Genomic DNA, 18,886 nt, shown 5'->3' on the forward strand with positions numbered 1-18,886 from the left:
CTTCTGTCTTTGCAGATCTCTATGCAGCTGATTGATCTTCTTATTTTAGGTAATAATAATAGAGCCCTACTATGACTGTTATGCGGACATGGTGAAGATGGCAGGCGCAAAACCAGTCTATATACCTTTGAGACGTGTGAGTATTTTGTATTTTTGAAATTTGGATTTCTTTTTTACAGAGTACCATATATTCATCAAGACTATCATCAAGACTAACATATTCACACTCACACACACGGACATGTAACAGAAAGGTGGCTCTGTGTTGTATAAAGGCTGTGATAAAATAACTTTTATTAGTTTTTGCACTGGATTCTGTTTTATTCATTGGAAATGGTGATTATGTAGCTGCTCTGTTAGGGCTAAATTAGATTTGACAATATCTACTGGTTGGACTTGTGGCTGCCATCATTTTAAAGCAATTTAAAAATGCAGTGAAAGCACAATCCTGATGGTGCCTGCAGCATACTAGGTGGAGGTGCTTTTCAGGTGCTAAAAAGTGGGTGGAACGGGAAACAAGAGTGCCTCATCACACTGTGCAGGGCAGCTGATTAAGATCATTCCCTCATGGCACTTTGAAATTGCTTTAAAATGGCAGCAGTATTTCACAGGAGAGACCTGTGGATGCCATCACGTCTAGCTTTGTCTAGTTATATGTAACAAGCTTCCAATTCTTATAATCAGCTCATAATGATAGCATACATGTTTTTTTTAAGTCTGGATGAAAAGATTAAGGAAGTTTTAAAAACAAACTACATTTGTTTTCTGGTAGAAAATGTACTAAATACTGGGACTACATCTTCCTCCTTCAGTCCCATCCCCTAGAGCCCAGGCTCTATGTTAGTTGAGTCCCCGCCCAAAATAAAGTGGGGTAAGGGAAAGATTTAAATGCATGCAGCCTTAATGATGCAGGGCAACATCTTGCCTCTGTTCCTGAAAAAGAAGGGAATCTGGAAGGGAAGCAAAAATGGCACTGAAGCACAGGGTTCAAGAAATTCTGGTGTGGTTGTTGCTATGGATGACTTTTAATTCTGTACAATTTGTTTGCGGTGCTTTCTCCCTGATCTGGAGTTGACACAGAGGACATTAACTCAGAAGCTTTGTGACCCAGAAGTTCCCACAAACAACATGAATGGTTCTCTTGGTGACTGGAGCCTGATGAGATTTCTATGCAGCTCTGGGCCACATTCCATGTAATTTTGAGGAACCGTGATCAGATTCTACCACATGAAATTTAGAGAATCATCAGTGGGGAGGCCCAGTGTGGTTTGGGGATGCAATACTGAAAAAGGCAGAGGGAGTTATATCACCTTGCCACTTCCTGTTTTCCCATTAAAAAATGCCTCTTCTTTCTACATTAACCCTGGAGGGGGAAAAAGATAAGTATGTATCTTTTCCCTATTTGGCCTTAAAGTAATGTGGGGGAGGACATTTTTGACCAGAGAGGCATCAGGTGAATGAGAGTTAAATACTTCTTCCCCAGGGGAAGAATTTATGCCCCTCAAACACATGTTCTCCCAGGACCCTGGCTTAGATCCATCTTGCCATCCCTCACCCACACATATCAATGGCTGCTTTTTTTGCTTTTAATCATGTGCAGCTTGGTGTAGTCCCTGTGTTCTGTATAATACAGTTGTTTTCTTTGGAAGCCTACCAGTAATATTATGGAACATCTAAGGAAAGTGTATGAGGGGGGAAGGCGGCATGGTATAGCTGGATCTCATCAGACCTCAGAAGCTAAGCAGGGTCAAGTACTTGGAAGGGAGCCCTCTAAGGAAGAGTCTGCAGAGGAAGGCAATGGCAAATCATCTCTACTTCTCACTGGCCTTGAAAGCCCCCTGCTGGGGTTGCCATAAGTCAGCTGTGACTTGACAGTACTTTATATGCATGTAAAGAAAATATATACAAATCAGTGAAGCCATATACAGCTTAGTGAAACTTTTTTTTAATATCCTAGAAAGCTGCAGCTGGAGGAGATGTTGCCTCTAGTGCTGATTGGGTGTTGGATCCTGCTGAACTTGCAAGTAAATTTAATTCCAAGACAAAAGCTATTGTACTGAATACCCCTCACAACCCTGTAGGAAAGGTGAGTCCCGTTTTTCAGGCTAATAGTTACATGTAGTAATATTGCACCTGAATACATTGCTTAACACATTGTTTCCCTTTTTCTTTTTAAAAAGGTCTATAACAGAGAAGAGCTCCAGAAAATTGCTGATCTCTGTATTAAACACGATATCTTGTGCATCAGTGATGAAGTATATGAGTGGCTGGTATACACTGGAAAGAAGCACATCAAAATTGGTACCAATAGCATGAAGTTGTATAGATGCTGGTTCATGGGGAAATTTAAACATATAATACATAAATTATTCTACAGATGCAACATTTTTCTCTTCTTAATGGGATTTTAAAATAAAAAAAACAACCCTACTTGTTTCAAATGTAGAGAATTTGTTCATGAAGTAAGAAGTGACTGTGTGGTAATATTAGGTCTGTCATAATTCGAGCATATGAGATGAAATAATACAAATGAAAGCAGACTAAAATCGAATTGTTCACAGGCAAAAGACATATTGGTACAGGCTCAGGAAATAGGATTGTACCTCATGGTATTTAGAATACAAGTTGGCAATACATTTTATGAAATAACATTGTGAAGAATAAAATCCCCAGCATTATTAAATGAGTTCAAGATTTATTGACAGCTAGCTGTTTTTAACTGCTTAACCTTAAGGGATCTTTGTGGGGCTAATAGCTTTTCTAGGCATAAATTGGATCCTGTGAAGGATTTCTACAGGTGGAACAGGTGATCATTTTTCTCTTGTTCCACCTCCCCACGACCTGTGCTACAGACCATTGACTCACACTAGAGCAGCACTAGAGAGAAATCTGGGGCTGCAGTAGGAGAGAGAGGTCCAGTTCTGCAGATGAAAACTCATTCTGTCTACAGAAATCTCTGTTAGATTCAAGACAGTAAATCTCTGCAACTGCATACTTCTGACCAGACCTCTTTGGGTCTGGAGTAAGTTGCATTGCTAAACACGGGCAGTGCATCCAAGGAAGTTCCACCTGGGTCAGGAGGGGTGTTAGCATCAGAAAGCACAGGACATTGAAACACATGTTCATGTGTGAATCTTCTGGGATCCTGAATGTTCTGTTGCAGCCCAAACTAGTGGTGTGACCTCCTGAAACCCCAGTGCTTGTTTGTGCTGCCCAAGGATCTTGTAAGAATCATGATAGTCTCATGTTGCAGTTAAAATGAATATATCTAGCTTGCATAGTTGTAAGAGAGAAATTTTAAATATTTTTGAAACAAAGCAGCAAGTTGTTCTTTTATCTGTTTATGTTTCTTGCTGAATTTCATAACAAGGAAATCATTTTGCTTGTTAAACCAATCCAGTAATTTCTCCCTTCTGTTTTGTAGATGTAATTATCTCTCACTCCCAGGCCTTTGAGGAAGATGACAATTAGTAATGAACATAGCACTGATCCCTGTATAAATACCCATCTCTTCAGCCTGGCACCACCCACATTTTGACAAGTGTTGTGTTCTAGCCTGCAAACACTTGCCTGCCTTAATGTACTACTAAAACTATATCAATTAAAAATGTTGTGTTATAAAATCAACAACTGTAGAAAAGTTTGTTGTGAATTGTTTAGACTAGATTTCATTCTGAAGTATATCTTATCCATCCATTTGGTGCCTCTTAATAATTGTGAAATAGCCTTGGGGGATTGACTTTCTGGCCTCTCCAGGGCCAATCAGGGTGCAGCAGGCTGCACCCTGATTGGCCCTGCTCCTACAGCTCCTGCCCTCCCTGTCCAAGTTGGAATAGGGCCAATCAGGATGCAGCCAGCTGCACCTTGATTGGCCCTGCCCCTACAGCTCCCGCCCTTCCTCACCAAGCCCTCACCCCTTGCCTCACAGACTGCCTGGCTGTTAGAGCCAGCCAGCCTGTGTCTCTGCCACTCCACTTGCAGGGCCCCAGGTAAGAGGCCTGGCTGGGGGGGGGGGGGGAGGGAGCGCTTCCCAAAGGCCTGGAAAGGCCTCGCACAGGCCCCGGGTATGCTATCAAGGTCTTTGGGAAGCCATCCAACCAAGGTGGGGAGGAGAGGGAGCGCTTCCCAAAGGCCTGCAAAGGCCTTACAGAGGGCCCGGGTGTGCTATCAAGGCCTTTAGGAAGCCATCCGGCTGAGGGGGGATGGAGGGGAGAGGGAGCGCTTCCCAAAGGCCTGCAAAGGCTTTGCACAGGCCCCGGATGTGACCCTTTCAAAGCCCATTCTTATGAACGGGCTTTGTCACTAGTGGTAGTATTAAAATCACTCTAAGCACCCTCATTTACTTTTTCTTTTTAGATACCTTGACATGGCATTTTGTTCTGATTATAATGTGTCACAGGCCTAGCTGTTGCATGCATTTTAATCAGTCTGATAGACATTGGAGAAAATAGAAATTTCTACTGTTTCATTTGTATCCCTGTTTTTTCCCCACTTGGGAGATACATATTCTTGATGGATGTAAAACATTTTATCATACGACAGCAAATTTGCTTCAAATATGTCAGTGCTTCCAATTCAGAGGCTAGACAAATCTAGAGGCTAGAGGCTAGACAAATCTAGCAGTAACCTCCTTTGAATAATATGGAACATACTTCTGAGAGCCTCTTGTGGCGCAGAGTGGTAAGGCAGCCGTCTGAAAGCTCTGCCCATGAGGCTGGGAGTTCAATCCCAGCAGCCGGCTCAAGGTTGACTCAGCCTTCCATCCTTCCGAGGTCGGTAAAATGAGTACCCAGCTTGCTGCTGGGGGGTAAATGGTAATGACTGGGGAAGGCACTGGCAAACCACCCCGTATTGAGTCTGCCATGAAAACGCTGGAGGGCGTCACCCCAAGGGTCAGACATGACTTGGTGCTTGCACAGGGGATACCTTTACCTTTACCTTTACTTCTGAGTAGACCTGCCTAGGACTGCTCCTGAAACCAAGACTGTTAGCCAGTGGTACTTGTTTGCTTATGTACTTGTAACCTGCAAACCGTATACCTACATGAAAGTGATACTGGTGTCATACATTAAGCAGAGCTGGAGTTCTGTAGATGTATATGTGAATAACAGAACACAGCTCCTGCCTCTCTCCAAGACAGAGATGTTGTCATATTAAGCTCCCATCAGCTACAGTGACACATCTCTCATGATGAAAAATGTAAAATGAATATTGCATCAACTTACAGCATATTGTGGTAGTTCTATAGTATCTGTCTAATGATATTGCCAGGCATCATAAAATGAGCATAGCCTTTCTGCTGTTGCCTAGGCAGTTTCTTCTAATGTAGAATGCTTCATCATATCTCTTATATGGCTTGTGAAAAAACGGGATCTTCACATGAGTAATGATCAGAGTTCCACAGACAGATTTAGAACTTGCATATTGCAAATGAGGATTTCCCTGCCCTCTTAAATAGGGCTAGTGCTAATTTGGCTAATATGCATGTTTGGTGGTTTACTAATAGTTCTTGGTACCTATTCAGTTATAAAAACACATTTAATCACAGTTAAGCTTCAGGTAATATCTTGTCACATTGCAGTGGTAATATTTGTAATGTGAAATAAGTAGACTGCTTTATACATACTGACTGTCCCTACAATTGTTTAAATTGCTCCTTTTTTGGCGGAAAAAAGGGTGAAATATTTGCTACCAATATTTGCTACCAAAATACCATACTGGACTTGTAAAAATGAAATGGATAGCTTTTTGGCATGTGGAAGTATTTGCTCTACAAAGAGACTAACCTATGTAGTAGATTTTTTGCTTTACATTTAATGCATGCTTATGTGGTCTGTAGAGATAGATGGTCTGCAACATTGAACCATAGAAATACACAATATGGGCCACCCAGGATGTTAGTGGAAATGGCAAGTTTCCCAGCAAAATTGGGCTTCTTCTACAAGGTCTTTAAGAAGGGATCTTAAGATGATAAATTAATACAATTTGAATAATCTTAAGATCTTCAAAAAACTGTTTATCAATGTAAAAGTTAATTGCATATGTCTTATTGTTACTCACCCTGAACCAACCAGGAAGGACGGGATAGACAAACAATTAATTTTATATTATTATTATAACATGGAGCAAGAGTATACCTTACATCACTGTATTATTTTAACTAGTGTGAGTGAGGGCTGGCAACAAAACACAATGTGGCAGCATGTTATGTGAATGAGTGGGCACATTGATAAAGTGTGTGTTATGTGTCATTGCTTCCAACTTATGGCAATGCAATAGTGACTTTCAGAAGATTATATCACCTGAACAGCCTTGTTCAGGTATCACAAACTGAAGGCATTATTGATTCAATCCATCTAATATTGCTCTTCCTCTATTCCCACTTCCTTCAACATTTCCTGGCTTTATTGTCTTTTCCAGTGATTCTTGGTGTGCTGTTTTGGGTGACATTCTTGTGTCATCCTTGACAAAACAGTCAGGGCCTAACTGCACTGCAAGAAAGTACAGCTGTAGTAGTTTTGTGACTATTGCACCTCTGTATGGGCTTTAGAGAACATGCTGACAGCTCTGATTATTAGCTTAGTGCTAAGAGCTGTTAACCTGTAATTGAGAATTAGCTGATTAATCAAAGAAGATCCGGACATCTCTCTGTTGTAAACTGGAGGTGGATGCGGATGTATCTAGCTTAAATAGTAAGCTTGTTTTATATTTGCACACTTCTTTTTGCTAAGACAGACCAATCTTCCTCGGCGGTTCTTGTCCCCCCAGCAGAAGCTGGCTTTGCGCTAGTTGGCTGATTCTTGTGACAATTATGAAGCCTTTCTGTGGAGGTCCAGGTCATGAGAGTAGCCCACATGGCATTTTTTCATGTTTGCCAGATGAGGCAACTAGCGCCCTACCTGTCCCTGGACTGTTTGGCCACAATGATCCATCCAACGGTCACCTCCACACTGGATTCTGTAAGTCACTATGCAGGCCTGCCCTTGTCCTTGACCCAGAAACTCCAGCTAGTACAGAATGCAGCTGTGAGGATCCTTACTGGAACACCTTGGAGGGCCCACATCCAGCCGGTGCTTAGGCAGCTGTATTGATTGCCAGTCTTGGCCTGGATCAGGTTCAAGATTTTGGTATTAACCTTTAAGGCCATTTCCGTCTTGGGCCCCACCTATCTGAGGGACCGCTTGTCTCCTTATGCCCCCCACAGGGCTTTTTGGGCGCTAATCTGCTATGGCCCTAAGGGGATGCACCTGGCCTCAACCCGGGACAGGGCTTTTTTGGTCTTGGCCCTGGCCAGGTGGAATGAGCTCCCAGAAGAGCTGAGGGCCCTGTCAGAGCTTTCACAGTTCCACAGGGCCTGCAAAATAGAGCTCTTCTGCCAGGTCTTTTGGTGAGGCCAGGGTACGAGCTTAAGATTAGTTGGGTCCCTCAATGGGATCAGACCCCCACACTTGCACCTGTGCATCCGGTCAGGGGGTTGCATTGGGAGGTGGATGAGAGACTTGTTTTTTACCAATCTTGCTGCTGCTATTTGGGGATACGGTTATTAGGGGTTTTGTAATCCGCCACAAGTCTTTTGGAGAAGTGGCGGGATAGAAATCCAGTCATAAATAAAATAAATAAGCCATTTCACCTTCCTCTACTTAGAACAGTATGCAAAGTAACTGTTCTAAAACAGATTGCTTAAAAAATATTGTTTTTTTTAAAGCATCAAATATATATTTGATAGAAGAAACTTTGCCAAGTGCCTGATTGATAAATAAATTGAAAGCCTTCCTGGGTTGGCACTGAATTTGAAACCTGGTGAATTATTGGCAGAGGAGGAAAGCAGAAGATGGTAAAACTTGCTCTGCAGAAAAAAAATGCACTGGCTCCTGGAGTGGGGGAGGTGGTTGTCTGCATCCTTTCCCCCATACATTATATGATGTCTGAATATGGGCTGAATATGGCTGTGGCATGTAATGGCAAGAACTACCAGGCTCATTTAAACAGCGTGATGCAACTTCATTCAAAGTAATAGGCAGTTTTGTCCAATATGGGTACTTGTACTGGTGAGGTTAAAGCTTTCCATTATGTGTACCTCATATAACTTTCTCTGTGTTTTTCAAACAGCCACTTTGCCTGGAATGTGGGAAAGAACAGTAACTATAGGAAGTGTTGGGAAAACATACACTGTAACTGGCTGGAAGGTAAAGCAAATGATATAGTAGACAAGTTGAACAAAGAAAAATGCATTCCGAAGTTCAGCTGGGGTATTCTTTTATATTTCCAATTTATTATGTCATCTACAAACTCAATATGTACCCTTCTTTTCAAAATATTTTATTAAGAAAATTATGGAACCTAAACTGTCGCTCAAATGGTAGATGCCCCACAGTCCTTGAAACCTCCCTTTATATTTTATGGAGAGATCTCAAGTTTGCTATCTCAGTTTCAGAGTCAGATGTAGAAGACTGTGGTAGCATGGAGAGGGATGCATGTGGATAAAGTCAGCATCCAAAGAAGATATATATGCATTCGGACATTTTGGGGCTCATGTCTTGACAACCGCTCTCCTTCCAAAATGCTGGTAAAGGCTGAAAGACCCTCTAATGCAGGAAGACTAAGCATGAAGGGCTGCAATCAACACTAAATCATCTTGTAAATGTGTAGCCATATTCTAGATCGGGTCATGAGGGCCTTATATATAAAACATGCCTTGATCCAGACTTCAAATCTAAGTTTTGCTCCAGTTCTGTACATTCATGGGGCTGATCTACTCAGGTCATTTTTGTTATTGAATTTTATTTTAGAAAGTTTCATTTTGTGGCAACCATGAATACAGAGATAAATACACAACTAAATGCTCATACTATTGATTGCAGAATATTTTCTAGAAAAACAACTTTTATTCTTCCTGGCAGGAAAGTTGGACAGATGTGTAAATAACGATTCACTAGGCAAGGAAGTTTTTGAAATTCATAAGAACATTTGTTGGGGGAGCTATCTTAAACCAATCTACTTCGAATTGTCCTATTATTCTCAGTGAAGCTTCTTCCTGGGAAAGTGCTCTAAGAATATAAATAGCCAACCGACAACAGCAAATGAGCAAAGCAAACAGTTTTGTGGGCTTATTGGGAAGGCCAATGTGAAGTACTTAAAGATAAATTAAATGTGATTGCCTCCATGCTTTCCAGCTCCTAATACTTTGTAAAATTCCAGTAAACTGCTAGATATTTATTACTGTTTATATATTTTTTTGTTTAAGCTTGGGTGGTCCATAGGTCCCCAGCATCTGATAAAACATTTGCAAGTCGTTCAACAAAATTCACTCTATACATGTCCAACTCCATTACAGGTGGGTATAGATGCCTGCAGAAGCAAACAGTCTATCCTAAGTTTGATATATTAACCCATCAGGCCTAAATGCATCATAACATAGTAGGTCCCGTTCAAATGAAGGATGGGAGACATTCCTCTGCTTTTTGCACTGACAAGAATGAGCCTTGTGTGGCCTGTCATATACTCTTCCTATGTCTTTGAATAAAGATGTTGTCCTGATCTAACACTAAAGACTGCATTTAGAAACAAGTTTCTTATGCAAATTTCAGCGGAGGTGTGTGGGAAGTTCTCTTCGTCTAATAACTTGTTTATATATTAGATACTGTTACAAATTGGTGTGTTTATGTTTCTTGGCCTACTCTTCTGTAGTGGCAGCAGTATTGCAGGGTATATTGAGTGAAGTGTATCATTACACTGATGAACTATCTAGTGGGACGGGTAAAGGGTCACCAAACCCTGTGCGTGTGTGCAGGATCACTCTCTCACTCTCACTCTCACCAGTGGTGTAAGCAAGGGACTTGGTTCTAAAGCAGAACTCTCATATGATGGGGGAAACCTGCTTACTCTAAGAACTGGTGGGGATTGGGGGAGGGTGTTGCTGTCTAACCTTGAAAGAGCTGTTGGAACAGGTTGTATTAGCTGGTTAACTCTAATGTTTCTTATATTCACTAATTTGGGAAGTTCCATTTTTGAGGCTATTAAAACGGACTTGGGACACATTGTTGTCTTTCATCTGAATATCTGTTTTACTGGGCAGAAGCCCTTTAAGGAGAAGTGCTTAATTTAAAAGACTTTGGAGTTCTCAGCATTCTTTTAATGAAGCAATTTAAGTTGTTCTGGATTGCTGGTATTATGTCCCTCTCTTGCTAACTCGTGGTTCAGCATGATTTTCTTTATTGATTTTGACTTTCAGGAGGCTGTGGCACAAGCTTTTTTGATAGACTTCAAACGAATGGATGAGTCAAGCTGCTACTTCTACTCTCTGCCTAGGGAATTGGAGGGCAAGCGGAACCAATTGGCTCGGATGCTGCAAGAAGTTGGACTGAAACCAGTTGTTCCAGAGGGAGGCTACTTCATGATTGTTGATATATCCGCACTAAGTTAGTGATCTTTTAAATTCTGTAGCAGGGATGAGAGTATTATGAGGACTGTGTTTACTTATTTCCTTTATGAACGGTTCAGATAACTGGAATATAATATTCATTAAGATAATGAATCTTGTGCTTCAGTGAGGGTGGCAGAACAGTACATTATTTCCTTCTGAAGCCCTGTATCTCTTCCTGTAACATAGTGAAACCTAATGTTATTGTACTAGATGTGCTTCAGCAGCACCAATCAATGAAAAGGAGGCAAGCAAAGAAGGCTGTTTTGGGGAGCAGCATCCTCTTTTAATTGTTGTCTAGCTCAACAATTAAAGCTAGTCCTCCCCAGTGGGGACTTAAGAGTGGCTTCCAACAGTGCTATCCTCTCCCCCATCTTATTCTCACAACAACCTTGCAAGATAAGTTAGGCTGAGGAAGAGTGACTGACCCAAGGTTACCTAGTGTCCTTCTATAAAAGAGTTGCCATTTGGATCTCCTAGATGTATCCACACTAAGATAGTGACTGTTTTATTCTATGACAGGGATGAGAGTTTTATGACCAGAAATACTCTACTTTCTGCACTATGTATGCTCTTTATAGCATGCTGGCTTCAGTATGCAAACTGGGGAAAGGAAAGTATAATGGAACATAATGTCTCTTAAACATACAGTTTTCCTCCCTAGCTGAGTGTATGGTCCAAGTGGAAGCTCTTTTTCTCCTTGACTCTACTGTTCTACAAATATCTGTGTGAAAATACTCTTAATTTATAGAAAGGGCAAGTCCTGCAAAAGTAATGTTTTTCTGTTGCTTGTTTAAAAGATGTGGACTTATCAGACATGGAAGAGGATAAGCCTTATGATTATAAATTTGTGAAATGGATGATAAAAAACAAGGTAAGATTATTTGTCTTTGTTTTCCCTCTTTTACTTTCTTATTCAAATGCATACATCAGATTTCTAAAGTAAGATTTTGAAAAGAATGGCCCTGAGCTAAAAAATTAGGAGCACACTAGAAGGCTGCAGGCCCAAATTTGAGCTTAAAAGACTGTGTACATCTCGGAGCTGGAAAAAGTACCCAAGAAAGCAACCCAGATGTTTAAGAGGTGCACCTTCTCTTTGAGGAAAGGCTGAGGAGTTGGTGTAGAAAAGAGTCAAAGGGTATGGGGCATGATAGAGATTTATAAAGTTATGTCTAGGGTAGAGAGAATCAACAACGATAACCTTCCCCACATTCCCAGGATACTAGAACTTGAGGGCATCTACTGCTGATGGGCAGTAGATTTAGGATGGACAAAAGGAAATACATCTTTACACAGCAAATTATTAAAATATGGAATTCACTGCTAGAGGATGTCGTGACAGCCACAGACATACAGTTTTAAAAGGGGATTAGATAGGCACAAGGAAGATAGGTCTTTAATGTGCTACTGAACTCTTGCTCTTTTCTAGGTCTATCAGTAGCTACTAGCCATAGTGACTAAAGGGAACCTCTGCGCTAAGAAGTAGTCAAGCCCTGAATCCCACTGCAAGGAAGCCACATCAGGGGAAGGCCTTGACCTCTGCCCTGTTGCTGGTCCTCGAGAGGAACTGGTTGGACACTGTGTGGGAGAGGATGCTGGACTAGATGGACCACTAAACAGGGCTCTTCTTATGTTCATGTTCTTAAACTTTCAGGGCAATCGTATGCTGTTACTCCAGTTTCAGCCTGTTGAAATTCTTGGATCTCTATGGACTAACCCAACTTAGGATAGCATTGGTTGTGAAAACATCTGTATTTTGTTATTTCAGAAGCTGGCAGCTATCCCTCTCTCCTCATTTTGTAGTCCAGAGACCCAACAGAATTTTGAGAAGTACATCCGGTTTTGCTTCATCAAAGTAAGTTTACAAGCTGTACATAAAGAATACTTAGCATACTATTATACAGTTTGTTTGTGCAGCTCTTAAACAAAATAGTTTCATATTGAAATGTCATTCTCAGGTAGCTGAGCAACATTTGACATTGCTACAAAATGCTCAGTAATTGTAATAATCCTGAAAGATAAACCACATTATCTTCATTCTGCAAACTTCAGATGGTTTTGCAAACCCTGATAGGGTTGCCCAACAGCCTGTACAAAAATGTCCTGCCACTTTAATAGAAGCTTAATGAGTGGAAAGGGGTAGCTGAAGCTTTTCATGGCATGGAAATAAAGAATGTCACCTGATAAATAGCTTCCTTTAAGCCTCTATTAAAAGAACAGAGCACTCCACCCACCCAGCAGAAATTGGAAGTTTTAAATGTGATGATAGTAGCTTGACTAAGAAAGCAACCTTAAGCAGATCTACTGAGAAGTATGTCAGTGTTATTTGGTGGTGCTTTCTCCCGGGAAATATTCTTAGATTACAGCCTAAGGGCCAAAGTAGACATGTAGGTTTGCTCTTGTCTTGTGCCTCCCAGCATAAATGAAGGAGGGAGAATTGGCAAAATAAGAGGGAATGTTTGCTTCTGATGCAGTCTAGTCATTGAGAAATTACTGCAAAAATTTGACATCTGTCTTGTTATAAGACTTAGCAGTACAAATGTAAGGAAAGAGCTGAAATCCAAGCTTACCTAGATGTTACAAAGATGACCTCATGGACATGAGTATTTATATAGATATATTCAGCAGTTTGGTTCCTCTTGTGCCATGCCTCAAGAAATCTAATATGGTTGTTCAGTTTGTGGTTCCTAGTATTTGTAATGTCTGTGTGGCACTTGCAGGACTAGCTAGCTCTGTGACACATTTTCTTTCTGCCAAACAACGTTCCCAGTTCCTGTCACTCCCTAAATCTTTTGTCCCAGCTTGCTTTCCTCCGCTTGCACAACCATTCTGCTGTACACAGAACTTCTTGGGCAGATTGAAATAGAGTTGCACACTAAAGGTAAAGGTATCCCCTGTGCAAGCACCGAGTCATGTCTGACCCTTGGGGTGATGCCCTCCAGCGTTTTCATGGCAGACTCAATACGGGGTGGTTTGCCAGTGCCTTCCCCAGTCATTACCTTTTACCCCCCAGCAAGCTGGGTACTCATTTTACCGACCATGGAAGGCTGGAAGGCTGAGTCAACCTTGAGCCGGCTGCTGGGATTGAACTCCCAGCCTCATGGGCAGAGGTTCAGACTGCATGTCTGCTGCCTTACCACTCTGCACCACACTGATTGGTAAAGAGCTCAAAAGAGTGAGATGCACCAAAACCTGCCTCAGAGTTGTTGCTTACTGCAGGGAGTTAAAGTATGGACACAATGGACAGAAGCACAGGCCTGCCTGCTTCTCTTAGGACCAGCCCTTGTTTTTTATACTTCTAGGCATATTTAAAGGATCAGGGCTCGCTTGAGTTGCCAGTCCACAAACTTGTAATCCAGGTAATTCTCATTAAAAGGGTTCAGGCTTTCTGGTCTAATTATCAAGGTTGCTCAGCTAATTGCCACTGCAGTGTCAAAACATACATTAGCCAGGCATTTTAATTGACAGGAAGAGTTTATATTGTGTGGTGCTTTGAGTGGCTCCAGGTAAGAAGATGACATCAGTTGTATAAACTGGCAAGATGCTTGTCATATGATGGGATGACTTGTCTGCTGCATGGACTTCTGAAGGAATACAGCACATCTATGAGCACCCTGCAAATAGAGGCACATGTGCTCTCTATGAGTGGTCCCAGAGGGTTGCAAATATGGGCACCAAATCAGCAGAGGGACACTTGTTTGCAGATATCCTAGAGGGATTACCCCATCATAGCTGTCCCATGCAAAAGCAAATGCCCAAGTTCCTATAAATTAAAATTGGTCTCAAGATGGTCATGAGAAAGACCAGATGAGTCCCCTTCCAAGCAACAAAAAACATCTCCTAGAAACAAGATTAACACTAATTGTCCCTTTCTAATGCACTTCAAGTTGTGCTTTTCTGAAGATACATATGTAAAGAACACTCGGTAATGTGAATCTGTTCTGGCCACATTTGCTTTCAGGAATTAACAAAATACTTTGAAGGACAACTTTGAAGTGAATTTCCCCTAGTGGCATCCCAAATCACTACATACCTACTACATGCCTGATCACAAGTTCCAAAAGTTTGACTCCAAAGTTTCAGGGCAAAGACATTTTTTCTCTGTGAGGAGTGTGTATGTATGTTCTAGAAAACCTATGATAGAAAACTATTCCCCATGATCAATGTTCTAGAAAACATTGATCATGGGGAATGGTTTTCTATCATAGGTTCCATATTTGGGCTTGTGGATTCTTAGCTTCTTGGTTTTTTGAGTCTTGAACGCAAACAAAACTTCCATCAGTGAAGACCCAGAGTGCATGTTATAATTATATTTATTTTTTTCTTAATTGTATTTGTTCATGTTTAAAATGCAAAATATCCTTTTAAATTTAATTTGTGGTAAATCTCAGAGGAGGTAATCTTAGCCAGAACTTGCAAGATCCAGTGTATTAAAATACGGAGTAATCAGACTTCCCTAGGTAAGTCAGTTTATGGTACCCAAGACGACTGGTGGCAGCATGAGAGAATTCAGGGGCTCTACTCTGCCACAAGATTCTTGTCAGTGAAAATCAGCTGATTCTGTGTCAGGCTGGAGGATGGGATGTAGTGATGACACTAGGGACCTGTCAAGAATCACAAGGTCCTCTCTGCATTGCCCATCAGTTTTTCTGTTTTTTCATCTTACTAGAATGACCTTCCATCACCTCTTGGAATAGGTGAGATGAGATGTTCCTATGGAGCTACTTTAGGAGCTCCTTGTGTTTCCAACAGACAGTGGCAAGAGTGGAAAAGGAGAGCAACAAGAGGTGGACTGCAAGTGACCATATGGAAGCAGACACCATAGAATCCACAGAATCATAGAATCATAGATTTGGAAGGGACCTCACGGTCTTCTAGTCCAACCCCCTGCACTATGCAGGACACTCACAACCCTATTGCTTATCCACTGTAACTTGCCACCCCCTTGAACCTTCACAGAATCAGCCTTTCTGTCAGATGGCTATCCAGCGTCTGTTTAAAAATTTCCAAAGATGGAGAACCCACCACCTCTCGAGGAAGCCTGTTCCACTGAGAAACTGCTCTGTCAGGAACTTCTTCCAGATGTTTACACGGAATTTCTTTTGAATCAATTTCATCCCATTGGTTCTGGGGCAAGAGAGAACACCTCTGCTGCATCCTCTATATGGCACCCTTTTAAATACTTGAAGATGGTTATCAGATCCCCTCTTCAAGTATTTAAAAGGGTACCATATAGACGATGGAGCAGAGTTGTCTCTTGCCCCAGAGGACAGACCAGAACCAATGGGATGAAATTAATTCAAAAGAAATTCCTATCTTTACCTATTCCATCCTTACCTATTGCCACCTGTTTCCTCTAATACCATTTCTATCTCTGAGATGTTGGGAACAATACTGAGCTGGTCTTCTTGCAAATCAATACTATGTTGTTCCATGGGGCTTACTCTGAGAAAAGTTTTATTTGGATTGCAGTGGCATGCTGGTTGTAGACAAGACTGACATTCCATGGATCCAAGCAATGTACACATTTGAAGTTTTAGAAGTGTTCTTCTATAACTGAATCTTGATTTTAAAAAATCCCAAAAAACTCATGAAGGTATTATGTATTGGTAGGAAGACAGCACATTGGATGCAGCAGGAAAGATCTTGAAGAACTGGAAGAAACATTAACCGAGAGGTTTTTACAGATGACTGTACACAGTTGTACATTTTACACCAGACTGTTATACCTTCTTCCATGAACCTTCTTAAAATTGGACCATGCTGCCATCTGCTGGATATTCAATAATAATAAAAATGTAAGAAGACTGCCTTTTATTGTCCTACAAAAGATCTAAAAGATCCATTGGAATAATTTCTCTACAGCTGTTGTTTGGACAACTGCTCTTCTGTATGCCCAGCAGAGGCAGACCCATGTATGAATGTTTTGATTGTCAGGGTCCTTGCTGTACTAGACTGTGCCAGGAAAGCCCATGGCCTATTTGTAAGGAGAAGGCCGCTGCATAGTACTCAGTGTAGTCTTTCAACTATTTTTACTACCAAAGTCAGTTTTCGACTACTTTTAGTCCACTGTCAGTTTGAAGCTGATATCCAGCTGATGATAAACAATGAAATAAATTGATTTCACAGGATTCTATTAGATTATTTTCTATTGAGATTGGAGAGCCTGGTAAAATGAAAATGAATTTGATATCAGCTCAATAAAAGCAGAGTCCAGTAGCACCTTTAAGACAAAGAAAGTTAAAGGTGCTACTGGACTCTGATTTTATTTTGCTACTTCAGACCAACACAGCTACCCATTTGATATCAGCTGACATTGTCTTAAGGAAAAAAGTTCATAAAATGTTTGCCGGGAAATGCAGAATTCCAGAAACAGCTATGTGCAAAGTTTTTTTTAAACTCAGTTTATCATGTTTGAACATTGTTTTGGAGAAGTGATCTCAGAGCATCCCACAGAGTAGCTTTGCATCAGAGAAATGCATTCTGCATGAATTTGAACAACTATTGTATTAAAGTATAAATGACAGGATATATTTAACAATAGAGTGCAGTTAATGGAGTTGCATGACTTATCACTTCAGTCTATTCATTTACATAACCATATTGCAATTGTAGTGGCAGTCAGGCCGTGGGAAAAGTTATCGTTGCCAGGTCTGGTTACAAAATGCAGCCTTCTGATTGGTTCAATAAAATGATAGTGCTGTCTTGAAGGATAGACATGTTAATGAATTTGAACATCGAAAGTAGTTTTAATATAGCAGTCATCTGTAACTGGAATGAATGAGAAATTAAAATACTCACACTGTCAAGATTACTAGTAAAATGCAGTCTTGTTTCGTCAGTTGCATGGAAAATGCCTACGAAAGAGAGATTGGATTGTGGGGCTAATGTGCCATTTCCCCATAGCATGTAAACAATTTGCAGTATAATCCTAAGTATAGTTGCATCTTTTGAAGTCCGTTGAAGCCAGTGTGTTTAGAAAACTCTAACCTTGTGCTTTTTCTTGCTTTTGCAACTAAGCAAGTAGAATATAAATGGGACCACGTTACAATTTTTTCCTCTTCACATTTTATCATTGCATTTTAGAATAATGATAACTGTGAATCTACTATATATTGTCACTTGTCTGCAAAGCTGTTTGACAAATCATTAAAAATGTAGTTGCAGAAATCTTTAAAAACTGCTTGTGCACTTACAATAGAAATATACAAAAGATTGTGTTTGTTTATCATAACATTTATTATTTATTCTTAAATGTCTATACTGCCACTCTCCAAAGGTCTCACAGCAGTTTACAACAATAATAAAATACAATAAAAGCCCCCCAAAACCTCCATACAATTACAATTAATCAGATGGTGATCTATTCCTATAAGACCTCTACACTCCCACTCCCCTCCGTTCAGCCCATGGGTCAAGTTCTCTTACACTGGGAGCAAGGGACAAGATCGAATCCAACATTGTGTGTGTGTGTGTGTAGGGGGTGTGTGTCCTCTTATAGTAACACCAAGCCACTGTCCTGGCCTCAACCATATGCCTGGTGGAAGAGCTCCGTTTTGCAGGCCCTGCAGAAAGCTGACAAATCTGGCAGGGCCCTCAGCTTGGTCATGAGAGAATCTGCAGTTTTACCATCTCGCCAAACTTCAGAGGACTCAAGAAACTTAGTAATGCTTTCATAAAACTTAAGTTAAAGTTGTAATCAGTAGCACAATTAATAGGGGCTAAGTCCCACTGAACTCAACTTGCTTCTACCTTTACATGGTTAGAACTGTACTGCAAGACAAGCTTCCAGGCTAATCCTATGCACATTTACTCAGAAGTAAGTTGCATCAATTTTAGTAGATTAGCTCCAGAGTTATTAGACTCTGGAGTAATTACTCTTACCGTAGCATCTGAGGAAGATCAGCACACTGGTGTCGCCTAGCCCACAAATAGTATGCTAAACCCTATTAAAAATCAGTATGATTTATTCTAAGTAAACACTGACAGGATGTGGCTGTAAATTACCTGTGGGCAAGGCTCACAGTCAACATGTATGTAGAACTGCAACTCCAAAGCACAGAATGGCTAGGCATTATTATTATTTCAGAATTCCATTCTACTGCTTATGTTTTGTCTTGCTAGTTCCAACAATTATTATGTAGCATTGACTTTACCAACCAGTAACTTTATCAACCAGGTATTTTATATAACTATTGATATTAAAAACAGCTGAGTGAGATGGTTAACAAAAGTTGAGATAAGGCAGCTTTTGTAACCCGCCTGTAACACGGAACGCCTGTGAGCGACTGGTCTATTGCTGACGCCAAGGAATAGTACTTATTATCTAGATCGAAATTACAAGCCTCTGGGAAGGCACTGGCAAACCACCCCGTATTGAGTCTGCCATGAAAACGCTGGAGGGCGTCACCCCAAGGGTCAGACATGACTCGGTGCTTGCACAGGGGATACCTTTACCTTTACTTT

General features: G+C 40.9%; 1 protein-coding gene across 4 annotated transcripts in view; it reads left to right on the top strand.

Annotated features, from left to right (window-relative positions):
* Positions 1 to 17,243, top strand: part of KYAT3 (kynurenine aminotransferase 3) — a 31,641-nt gene extending 14,398 nt beyond the window's left edge. For 3 of the 4 annotated variants that reach the window (XM_077333087.1, XM_077333085.1, XM_077333088.1), the window contains 9 exons: positions 50 to 136; positions 1,958 to 2,086; positions 2,181 to 2,301; positions 8,110 to 8,186; positions 9,245 to 9,334; positions 10,232 to 10,418; positions 11,221 to 11,294; positions 12,189 to 12,275; positions 16,034 to 17,243. In XM_077333087.1, coding sequence (XP_077189202.1) covers positions 50 to 136; positions 1,958 to 2,086; positions 2,181 to 2,301; positions 8,110 to 8,186; positions 9,245 to 9,334; positions 10,232 to 10,418; positions 11,221 to 11,294; positions 12,189 to 12,275; positions 16,034 to 16,090 — 909 coding nt within the window. In that variant the 3' untranslated portion in view covers positions 16,091 to 17,243. The remainder of the gene's footprint in view (positions 1 to 49; positions 137 to 1,957; positions 2,087 to 2,180; positions 2,302 to 8,109; positions 8,187 to 9,244; positions 9,335 to 10,231; positions 10,419 to 11,220; positions 11,295 to 12,188; positions 12,276 to 16,033) is intronic. The other variant, XM_077333086.1, reaches the window with a different exon arrangement.
* Positions 17,244 to 18,886: the final 1,643 nt, after the last annotated feature.

Source organism: Paroedura picta, chromosome 4 (genome assembly GCF_049243985.1).
Source record: "Paroedura picta isolate Pp20150507F chromosome 4, Ppicta_v3.0, whole genome shotgun sequence".
Taxonomy (NCBI): Eukaryota; Metazoa; Chordata; class Lepidosauria; order Squamata; family Gekkonidae; genus Paroedura; species Paroedura picta.